The sequence below is a fragment of the Rhinolophus ferrumequinum genome, chromosome 3, assembly GCF_004115265.2.
Source record: "Rhinolophus ferrumequinum isolate MPI-CBG mRhiFer1 chromosome 3, mRhiFer1_v1.p, whole genome shotgun sequence".
Classification (NCBI taxonomy): domain Eukaryota; kingdom Metazoa; phylum Chordata; class Mammalia; order Chiroptera; family Rhinolophidae; genus Rhinolophus; species Rhinolophus ferrumequinum.
Window position 1 is genome coordinate 89,848,086 of NC_046286.1, and position 12,268 is coordinate 89,860,353.

Below are 12,268 nucleotides of genomic sequence, written 5' to 3' on the forward strand. Positions count from 1 at the left end.
AAGAGGCAACCAACTGAATGGGAGAAGATTTTTGCAAACAGTGCCTCTGATAAGGGGCTAATATCCAAAATATACAAGGAACTCATGCAACTCAACAACAGAAAAACAAAGAACCCAATTGAAAAATGGGCAGAGGACCTGAAGAGACATTTCTCCATAGAGGACATACAAATGGCAAACAGACATTTGAAAAAAATGCTCAACATCAGTAATCATCAGAGAAATGCAATAAAAACCACAATGAGATATCACCTCACCCCAGTCAGAATGGCTATCATCAACAAGACAAATAGTACCAAGTGTTGGAGAGGCTGTAGAGAAAAAGGAACCCTCATACACTGTTGGTGGGAATGCAGATTGGTGCAGCCGCTATGGAAGGCAGAGTGGAAATTCCTCAAAAAATTACGAATAGAATTACCATATGACCCAGCAATCCCTCTCCTGGGTATCTACCAAAAAAATCTGAAAACATTTATTCATAAAGACACGTGTGCTCCAATGTTCACTGCAGCTTTATTTACAGTGGCCAAGACATGGAAACAACCAAAATGTCCTTCGATAGATGAATGGGTAAAGAAGTTGTGGTATATATACACAATGGAATACTATTCTGCGATAAGAAAAGATGAAATAGGACCATTTGTGACAACATGGATGGATCTTCAGATTATAATGCTAAGCGAAATGAGTCAGACAGAAAAAGCAGAGAACCATATGATTTCACTGATATGTGGTATATAAACCAAAAACAACAAAAGAACAAGACAAACCAATGAGAAACAAAAACTCACAGACAGACAATAGTTCAGTGGTTACCAGAGGGTAAGGGGGGTAGGGGGTGGGAGATGAGGGTAAGGGAGATCAAATATATGGTGATGGAAGGAAAACTGACTCTGGGTGGTGAACACACAATGGGATTTATAGATGATGTAATTCAGAATTGTACACCTGAAATCTATGTAAGTTTACTAACAATTGTCACCCCAATAAACTTTAATTTAAAAAAAAGAAATATGAATCTTTTAAAGTAATGAGTTAAATTTTGATTACCTTTAAAGAAAATAATGTACTATAAATAGGAAAAAAATAAGACTTGATGTTAACTTCAAAAGGGAATACTGCTGATGTAATAACAATACTGACTATGAAGCCTGCAGTTTTCTCTGGGAGAGAGAATTCCACTATTCAGACATCTGAAATGTTGTGAGTTTTATTTATGACTTTCTGAGGCCTGCAGCTGTTTATATGCTCAACAGACTATATGGAGGAAGAACAGGTGGCCACATCTGATTCTTTACTCCATTGATTATAAATTATAGAGACTAGGCAAGTTGTTGGGTTGATCAGGAAAAAAAGAAAAGAAAAACATATTCCTCCATCTGTAAAATTTCAGATGTACAGGAAACATGACGATGACCTGAATTCTAGGTCATTCTTGCTTAATCGTGAGAATGCATCTATCAGTCAGACCAACACACACCCACAGAAACAGTATGTAGGTTTGAGACAATCCTCTGATATTTGTGTCCGTGATGTGAAGGCTGAGACTATTTTTAGAGTATCTTTATGTCCAAAAGATAGAATTTTACCCTGAAACATACATTACATTGCATGACCTTTCCCCCTTTTTTGAGATTTGTACCAACAGGATACATGACGTCAGCCTCTATACTGTACAAGGGCTTCATATGGCAACTTTTTCCTTGTGTCTATTTGTGCCTCTCTTTGTCCAAAAGGAATTAAACACAACATTTTACAATAGATCAAACAATACAGCAAAATGAAAATAAAATTTAAAATAACTTAGAAACATGAGGCAATGGGGGAAAAATGGGTAGAAATAAAAAGCAGACCAAGGAGTAAAGTTAGTTCAAAACACTTGTACTACAGAATCCTAATTGTTACTGAGAAGAGGAACACAAAATTACTTGTAAACTTTGCAGCTACAGAAAGTATTTTTCATTGCTCAGGAAAACACCACCTTTGTTTAATCCTTTCACCAGAAGGAAATTTCGTCCATGAGATTGCTCAGTGGGAGAATACGGTGCAATGTAGTATAATCAACAATATTCTCAGTACACATAGCAATGTATTTCATAAGGCTGTCCTTTTTTTAAGGCCATCAGTATTAGCATATGATGGCAAAGCAAAGGGGGACTGAATAAATGCAATATACAGCAAGAGACCGGGTTGAAAATGCAACAGAACCTTTTATAGGATTATGGCTTTCTGATACGGATATAAGATATTGATAATTTAATATCACTAAATACTAGTATACATAAAAAGCCTGTTAGAATGCTTAAAACAGAGCAAAAGGAAGCCTTTGATAGTACTTTAATTAAATGAATTACCCTAATCATTAACTTACATGAAACAAAAAGTTCTCATGAAATGTTTTCTTCACATTTCTCTTAGATTAAAACATACATTATATCTGAGCACAGGGTCCAAAGAAGGATTTGGCTTAAATAATTTCTGAGAATACGCAAAAGTTTACGTGTTCAGCACCACTTACAATTAATCCTACCTGAAGACACTCTAGGGCCAGAGAGAAGTGCTTCAAGAGCAGCAAATGTGAGGCGCCATGAAAATGTCTGGGAGGAGCAACTTTAAGGACTCAAGAAGGTACTTCAGGGAGGGTGGCCTTGGAGACCCAAAGGATGAGTCGATGCTGGCAGACACAGATGGGAGGACAGAGGATTCCAGGCAGAGGAAAGAGTATGTGCAAAAAACAGAAGGCAAGAGAGGTCATAGGACATTTAAGTAATTCACTGTGACCAGCGTGTACTCTTGGGGGACAGCTATAGGAATGACGAGAGACTAGAGAGAAAGGTATGGCCTACATCACAAAGGTCCTTAAATGTCTCAATATCAACTTTTTAACTTTTTCCCCCAAGAACACGGAGGAGCCATTGCGAAGCGCTGAGCAAGGAAGACAGCGTCATATTCGAATTTCAGAAAGGTTTCCCTGGTAGCAATACAAAGAATGGTCTGGAAGGGGGTAAGAATAGTAATAGGAAGACAAGTCAGGATGCTTTCATCATCTGTGGCAGAGCTGATAGCTGGGAATAGACATATTTAAGAGATATTTAGGAGGTATAATTGAAAGAACTTGTTGAGTGATTAGGAACGTGGTTGAGTGATGGGAGGCGGGTGGCAAACATGACACTCGGGGTTTTGACTTGAGCATCTGGGGGAAAGGTGTTGCCACTGTCTGCCCAACAGAAAATATGGGCAATTTGGCAAAATAAAGGAACTTCAGTTTGTGGTTCTCTGAGTTTGGGAGATACCCTGGGAGATGGCCAAATAAAAATATTCAGGAAAAAAAGTGTTGCTCTATAGGCCTTGCACTCAAGAAAGAGCTTTAGAATTGAGATTGAGATTTGGGTGTCCTTAATATAGATGATGATTGAGAAAGTTCTGATTTAAAATGACAACCATACTATTCATTCCTCCTGACATCTGAATGGAAGTCATAATATAAAATTTGAAGATAGAAATCCACCTACAACAATGAAGAGAAAGGTAAGAAAAATCACCAGCAGATATTTTAGCATGAAAGAATAAGATACTGCAGGATGAAAGAATGTGTTGATGGATGAAGGAAAGGAAAGGAATCTGTGGCTCTGAACACCTCAAGAGGAGACGCAGTACTGCAGGGAAGTGAACAATGACAGGCTCATTGGAACCTTGGCAGTCAGCGGGCTTAACGTTCTCAATTACAATGGAAGTTGAGAGACGTAAGAAAGCAAAAATGGCTGGGGTGGTAATTGTAAGTCTGGCAATGAAGAGGATGTCCTCGCCAACATTCTCTTTGCCCTCCCTAACAACTTTTCTAAAGGTAGGAACACACACAAAAAAAGAGAAAGTATATCTAAAACAACTCATAATTATACTAATGTCAACATGAAGGAGAGATAAAGACCAGTGGATATAAGTCAATGTTAACGTTCTTTCCTTGTAAGGAGGAAGTAATAATTATGAAAGAATAACTAAACAAAGAGGGGGGAAAGTCCAGATATATCTGTAGTCACAATAAACAGAAATGGTTTAAGCACAGGAAACACGTCAGGTGCAGGGCAGGCATACTTTTGTTTCAACATCATTCTGTTAGATATGGGGGATGCTTACCTTGGTTGTTGTCCACAAGGGATACTAAATCTTCACTGAAATTGTCTGGGCCATAAATCCATCTTTGGGTTAGTTATTTAACTTTAAGAAGGCAACAATAAGGATCTTTATTGAATAAAAAATATATTCCATTTTCTTAATTATATTCAGCAAACTAAATTATATTCAGTGAGTTCTGAGTTTTCTCTCACTAGAAATTGATGAAAGCCTTGACAGGTGTGATAATAACACTTACCGGTTCTGTTCTATTGTAGGTCCAGCTCTTCATTCTTTCATTGTCCAGTTTCTTCTGACTTTCTCCTTTGAAATCCATACGATTCTGATGTTATGCCAGATGCTTTAATACTAATTGTTTATAGTTCAGGTTTTAAATCAGATAGTTCAGCAATCTTATTCACTGAATGCTAAGCAGTATTCCCTTCAGTAATATTAGTGTAATGCCTGATACAATCACAGTATAGGAATTCCCCGTTTTTTATCTAAACAGCCCCACATTTTGTATCTGCCTCCAACTATTTTTTCATTTGTCTCTGGACTTTGTTCTTGGGTTTCTTTCCTCTGGGCCAAATGATAACTTCCAGATTGCATTTGAGCTTAGAGCTTTTTCTGCATTGCACAGATTCTTGGCTATCCTATCATAACCTCCAGCTCCAGGAGCCCAGGGCTTAACCGTCTAACTATTCCAAGTCTACTAGAATGTATACTAACCGCATATTGTACGTCGATACTAAATTAACTCTAAGGAATCAAAGATAAACAAACAAAAAAGATTAAAGGGACATCTTTAGAAGACGATAAAAGGGACGCTCAGTAGAAGACAAATGATATGGAATATACAAATACACTTTTAGCAAACTCTGAAAGATCTCACATGAGAAAAAATAGCTAATTATTCAACCCAAGAATGTTATGAATGTGTTTTGTGTGAAGAGTTTTGAACATACATTTCAATAGATAAAAACTTGGTCTAAGGTTATAAGTATAAAGCTAGAAATACCAAACATTGCCATATGAATCATCTTTTAAAGTCTCTCTCATCTAAATTTCTACTTGAGAATTCTACTTTTAAGATGTAAAAACCCAATTCACATATTCAGGGGCTAATGATTCCGTTTGTGAAAAGTCCATTATTTTTACTGCTTCTGCTCCTACATGCTACTTTTTTCTTATGTTTCTTTTTCTCTCCTTTTTTAAACATCTTTATACTCAGTATGATTTCTGTCTAGAGGTAGGGAAAAGAAGTCATAAACTTCAAACCGGCCCAATCCATTCATTTTTAACTACATACTTGGCTGGATATTAAGATTACCTGGTTCACATGAGGCTTGGAGATTACCCGAAGGTATAATTCTTTTCAGTGTACTTGTTTATTGCCAAGAAAAATGGAGAGTTTTCAGTATCTTCCAGTTTGGATTCACTGCTCAAATGAAAATAACTGGAAATCACAAAAATATAAATGTTCCGAATTCTAATAGATCTGCTATAAGCTACTTTTTTCTGACATGAAATTTTAATTTACAGATCATCATTCAAGAGCTTCCATCTTCCTTTGAAGAACAATCCTCTGAAACCCAATGGTAGAGAAACCACCATTGGGCACTGTCCCATTAGAAGCAAACATAAAACATAAGTTCTTTAAATGATATATGAAATCACAATACACTTTAATGCCACAAATTATGACAAAACTAAACACTATTTTTAAAACTAGAACTTATGTATTGGCAGTGTAGCAATTACAATGCTTCAGCTGTAAGAAATGGATAACCCAACTCTAATTGGCTTAAACACAAAAAAACATGTACTCATACACAACTGAAAATCAAAAAGTTGGGGAGACTCAGGTTAACTTATCTAATAGCTACAACTTCAGTTCTCTTTTCTCTATCTTTTATGTTGGTTTTATTCTAAGGCTGGTCGGATGATGGTTCCACTAGTCTGGATCACCTATCTACACAAAACAAGCACCAAACGAAGAAAGAGCATCTCTTCCTGTTCTTTCTTAAGAGTGAGAAAGCTTTACCCGTAAGCCCCAGAAATTCTTCATGTATTTCAGGGGCCCATGTTAAGTCACATGTGGGAAACAGCCCATTCAAGTCCCATCTTCCAAATTTCCACTCTCCTCAGATCTGCCTGCTTTTTTCACTCTCTGTGGTCTTCAGGTAGTTGTTTTCTGTAGTGTTATAGTTTGAACTGTGTCCTCTAAAATTCATATGTTGAAGTCCTAATCTCCAGGATATAATTAAGATGAGGTCCCACTGGAGCAGGGTAGACCACTAATCCAGTGTGATCGGTATCCGTAACAAGGGGATATTTGGATACGCACACTCTCACAGATTGGGAGAGAGAGGGAGAGACCATGTGAAGATGAAGGCAGAGGTTGGACGGATGCTTCTACAAACCAAGGAATGCCAACGATTGCCAGGAAACCACCAGAAACTAGGTGAGAGGCCTGCAACAGATTCTTCCTCACATCCCTCAGAAAGAACCAACCCTGCTGACGCCTTGATTTTGTACTTCCTGCTTCTAGAACTGTGGAACAGTAAATTTCTGGTGTTTAAGCCACCCAGTTTGTGGTACTTTTTGACAGCTGCTCTAGCACACTAATACATGCAGAGTTTATACAGCGTGGTTTGTTAGGAGCTTACTCTAGCAAACCAGGAGGGAAATTGCCTTTCTTGCTTTAGAATAAGGTCATGCTTTTTCTATGCCTCTAGTTTTCTTCATCTGTACACTAGGGATGATAACAATGATGTCTGCCTCATAGAACTGTTAGGGAGATTAAATCAGCTAATACCTGTAAAGCCCATAGAGAACAGCACAGGGAACATGTAAGTCCTCAACAGTTATTAGCTATTCTTGCCCTTCACCCACTGAACTATCTGCCAGACTCCATCACAGGTGCTCTAGCACACCACCAAACAAAACAGGCACAGATGTTTACCTTTCTGAAGTTTACATGGTAGTGAGAGAATGCAGATAATAAAACAAATAAGTGAATTATGTAGTATATTGGCCAGTAATGAGGTCCATGGAGAGATATGAAGCAGAGAAGGAGGAAAGGGAGGCCTGAGGGTGTCGTCTGGCAATTTGGGGTTGGGTGGTCCGGAAAGGGCTCCCTGAAGGAAGTACGGCAGTGAGCCACGTGGATACCTGGAAAAGAGCGTTCCAGGCAGACAGTAAGTGCCCCAAAGGAGGAGCCTGCCCAGAATACCCAAAGAGCAAGATGTCTAGAGCAGAAGGAGGCAGAAGGCAGTAGGAGACGAGGTCAGAGACCGACAGAGGACCAGGATGTGTGGGTCCTTGAAGGGCATCGGCTGTCACCCTGAGTGACATGGCAAGTCACTGGAGGCTTCTGTGAACACAGGATCGGCATGATCTGACGTCTATTTTTATATGATCACCCTGGCCACTGGGTGCGAGTAGGTATGCCAGTTGTAGGGGCTGACTGAGAGGGAAGGACAGAAGGGGAGACCAGTTAGGAGGCGACTTCTGAAGTTCAGTCTGGAGATCACTAACTAAGCGCTAACCAGGTGTGTTCTGTGGAGGAGGTAAAACATAGTTAGGCTATAGATATTTTGACTGGAGAGGTGACAGGAGAGATTTTCCTGATGGAGTATATGTGATGTTTGAAAGGAAGAGAAGAGGTAAGAGTGACTCTGAGGTTTGGAACCTGAGCAACTGGAAGTACGTTTCCATTAACTAAATTGGGAAAGACTTTTGGAGTAATGGATTAGGGAAGGAAAGAACGAAGCTGTTATTTTTGTTCTTCCTCTTCCCTTTATTATCGTGCCATTGTTATTGTTTTAATGAGAGGTAGCTTCAGCAGTCTTTTCCTCTTTATTCTTAGTCCCATCTCCTATGAGACCTCCTTTTTTTCTTCCTAGCAGGTAATAAGCCACCGCACAGTCTACCCTCCTACTTGGTCAGCACATTACATCGAGCTGCCCTTCCTACTGCAGTGAATACGTAGCATGACCATTTCTCTGGGGAGCATAACCTTGACCCTACTTGTCTGTTCCTATAGTCACACCTTCCTTTGCAATCCTCCCAATACTGTCCTTCTAAAAGGGTACACCTGCTTCTTCTTTCAGAAATTTCACTTGTCTTTGCTTTTTCTCATTTGAGCCATTTTTCTTCCACTGACTCCAATTTCCATTCATCCTCCCACCAGTTCTTTCCCACTAGCACTGTCTGCTCTCATTCCCATCAATTCGCCAATGACTCCTGAACACCACAATAAATCTCCTGACAAATCTTCCTAGCTCATCCCTTTCCTCTGACCCTCAATTAAAACTCTTCGCTGTAAAAGCATCATTTGATGTCCCTGGGTCTTGGTTTGCTCCTTTAAAAGGAATAAACTAGATTACAAATAAGAAAAACACAGTTTGTTTTTCTCGATTTCAGACACAATTAGTAACATTGTTTTTTTTAAATCCTGTACACAGAAGTCATTTTTAATGCTTCTATCCAGCAAAACTTCCAAGTGATTTTGAAAGACCCTGGACATCCCATTCATTGAAAACAAGAGAGGTTATTCCAACACATTTTTTAATAGCCCTGAAATGATTTTGCTTCTCAGAGCAAAAAAAAAAAAAAAATCCACCTAAAAAGTTTTTTTTCTGTAGTGGAAATTATGTAACTTGACTTCTTCGACATTAAGAAAATACACACACACACACACACACACACACGAACACACACACATACATAATTGATTAGAAATATTCCACTTTTAAGATTAAATATTACACAACACATTATGACTACAAAGGGATTACTTTAATATAATAGTTCTATTTATTCTTAGCAAGGGAGCTGGACTTCATATTATTCAATGCTGGCTTATAAATTTAACTTTGTAAAACTGTGAGAGAAATGTGCCTTGTCTAGCTTTCACTGTCCAAATCGAATGTCGTCTCCTCTGAGTCCCACAGCTGTAAGACATCTTCCCCTCCTCTGATCTCCACTGGAACCCATCCTGCACTCTTCTTATCCCCCATACTTCCTAAATCAGAGCCTCTCATATCTATCAATAAATATTTATGGAAGGATCAGAAAATTAAATAAGCATCATAGTTTAATAGGAAAATTATGGGCATTGAGTCAGACAAACCTAGCTTTGTATCTCATTTCATCAACTGACTCACCATGTGTTCCGGGACAGTTGATTTAACCTCTCTGAGCCTTAGTTTCTCATCTATATAGTGGAGATGATGAAACACCCCTCATAGGGTACTGCGAAGATTAAATTGGATAAGATTGTAAAGCACCTAGCGTGTAAGAAACACCCAACAAAAGTTACCACACCTCCCCCTATTCTAGCATGTCTTCACAGTTCTATCCTGCATCATACTTGATTGAACACAGGGCTGTTTCTAGGCTATGAGATTCTTGAAGGGAAGGTCTTGTTCATCTTAGTGTTTCCTGTAGAATCTAGGGGAAGGTAGGGAGTTGCACATTCTGGAGGCACAGTAACTGTGGATTGTATTCAACTGAGCGTGGAACCAGGATCATTCCCAAGCTATGGAACAATTATCTATGGTTTGGGGCTCTTCTGGTAATATAGCTCCTCTTCTGAGCTATGGCACAGACCACTTTGGCCTGGAGACAGCCCACCACATTTTAAAATAGGTTGTACAAAATATAACTACTTTCCTAAATTCTTTGGCAACTGTCCAGAACAATGTTGCATTTCCCACTATAGAAACTGCAGCAGAAACATCAGCCTTACTCTGAGAGAGAGAAACTGAATGCACTACAGTTTGCTGACAAAACAAGTAGTGTTGAAAAAGCACTGAGTCAAACTCCAGCTGGTTTCCGACTAACTGAGACCTTGGGCAGGCTACCTACGCTCACTGAACCTCAGCTAAATCAAAGAGATTATTACAACTGACGGGGTGTCACAGGGTTGTGGGTAGATAGATAAAGAGGGTGCCTTGGAACAGACTTGAACAACTGTGAAGCAGGATGCAAAAAAAAGGTCTAGAAAGCCATTGGTTTGGGTCATGTTTAGTCCATATTTCCTTTTTTGGCAACTGACTAGCTCTCATTTTATAATTTCAGCAGAAAATGTGTGTGTGTGTGTGTGTGTGTGTGTACACACGCACACAAGTGATGGAATCTACACAACTCCCTATCTTTTCTTCTGGATGTCACATTACAAGGCAGCAAGAAAGTGCAGTCGTGAATTCATAGCACAACAAATGCAGTGTCTGTAAAGCGAAGAGCTAGTCTGCTTGCAGGAAGCAGGAGCTGCATGCATTACCTCTCTGTCTGATGCTAGAACAACACTGCACAGCCCAACTACTTGTGGCTTTTTCTCATGCGTCAGTCACAGCTTCCTTTGTGGAAAATATTTCACAGATGATGCAGCTCAACCAAAGCATAACAGAAAGTCAGCCCCAGACTAAAGAAGGTGGGTTGGGGGAGAAGCCAGCAACCAGTCTTTTCAGGTAGGATCTTGGTTTCTAGGTCATTGCATTACCATCACCCCAGCTTTCTAAGGAAACCGGGAGGGGCGTGGAGACAGACCGGCCGCTTACACACTGCATATGGAAGAACGAACCTTCCCAAATTTCTGAAAAAAATCTTCTTCTGCCCGGGCCAAGGCGTCTTCATCAATGTACACAGCTGGCCTTTTGGCCACGAGGAAGTACTGCACCTTCCTCAGATTCCAGCCCATCACGTACCGGAGCCAGCCGCACACGGCCGCCGTGGACCGGCCCACCCCGGCGTTGCAGTGAACGTACACGGTGTGTCCATTCTCGAGCAGCGCGTGCAGGAGACACACCGCCTGGGGCAGCATCTGTACTCGGCCTGGGATCGAGAAAGCACAGCACAGACACATGAATAAGGAAACCCCAGATCGCCGCTGATAATAACTCCTCCAGCGCCCCGTGAAACCACAGCACCGCTCCACGAGAGGCGGGGGACATTCGAGCCTGCTTCATCCCTTTGTTTGGAAGAAAAAAGTGAGACAGTATCAAAAGCTGCTAATAATAAAGTGGACGGAGCCCTGCAGACGCGATGGGTCGGCGCTGTACTGGCGCTTGATCTGGCTGCTCCTTTGAGTGCCTTCGGTGTGGTGCCAATTTCCTTTAAAAGAAAAGTTCACTATTGCTTATCCTCAGAAGAACGGATTTTTCCTTCTGTCAGAACGGTTTGTACAAGATCCGGCAGAGGTTCAGACGATTTCAAAGAGAACCTGACAGGTCCTGTCACCTGAATTTCCTATGATCCAAAAGGATCTTCCAGGTAAATGGAAAACGGAATTAGTCCACATTGATTAAAGAATTCAGTCTTATTCATTCAACACATGCTAACCTTCCTCTGTCCAACGGAATGGCTAACGTATTAATTCATACACATGGGTGGCGTAACCAATTGTTCATTCATTCCCCCATAATGCAGTGAGTATTAAAACCGATTCAGTTTCTCCTTTATTGGGCAATTATGATTATAGTGATTGCAGTTTCGTGACTACTATTTCGATTATTAGGTGATTCAAATGTCTTCTCATCACACCGAGAGAGGACATGCGTGCTCTGCTGAAGCCTGTTGACCAGCCCCCTCTTTCATCCTAAGGGAAGAGATCCCCCTAAAATCGTCAACTCCTGGGCAGCAGGAGTTTCTTCTACGCACAGGTTCTCAGAGCAAAGACATTTAGTGGATTTGCGGGAGGGAGGGTGGAGGATGGTTAGTGTAAATGAGTTTGAGAGGGGATGAAAGAGGGAAAGTACACAGAGTCCTGCATTAAAACTACGTGCCTCTGATTTGACATCCTCTAGCTACTCTCTGTCCTCAACCACACAGAGATACGATAGCCCAGGAAGGACCCTCCGACACAACGGCCACAGCCTTCACACTGCCAGCCCATGGATGACTGGAGAGGTGGGTGGGAAAAGGCCCCTCCCTCAAATGATTTCACTGCGGGTCTTCAGGGAGGCCCAGAATTCTCCCAGGAGAGCCACTCAAGTGACCAGTCTTTCCTCTCTAGAGCTCCTCTTTACAATGCCAGTGCCCTGAAGGGGCCGGCACCTTAGAAAGACAGATGGTCCTGGAGACGTCATGGTGGTTGAAGGCCCTGTCAGCTACGCTGCAGCCAGGGGTCTGCCTGAGCTTCAGACTCGCC

At 40.8% G+C, this 12,268-nt stretch overlaps 1 protein-coding gene across 5 annotated transcripts in view; it reads right to left on the reverse strand.

The window, feature by feature from the left end:
* Positions 1-5,467: 5,467 nt before the first annotated feature.
* Positions 5,468-12,268, reverse strand: part of EPM2A (EPM2A glucan phosphatase, laforin) — a 124,014-nt gene continuing 117,213 nt past the window's right edge. For 4 of the 5 annotated variants that reach the window (XM_033096005.1, XM_033095978.1, XM_033095997.1 and 1 more), the window contains one exon: positions 5,468-10,953. In XM_033096005.1, the coding sequence (XP_032951896.1) occupies positions 10,676-10,953 (278 nt within the window). In that variant the 3' untranslated portion in view covers positions 5,468-10,675. The remainder of the gene's footprint in view (positions 10,954-12,268) is intronic. The other variant, XM_033096015.1, reaches the window with a different exon arrangement.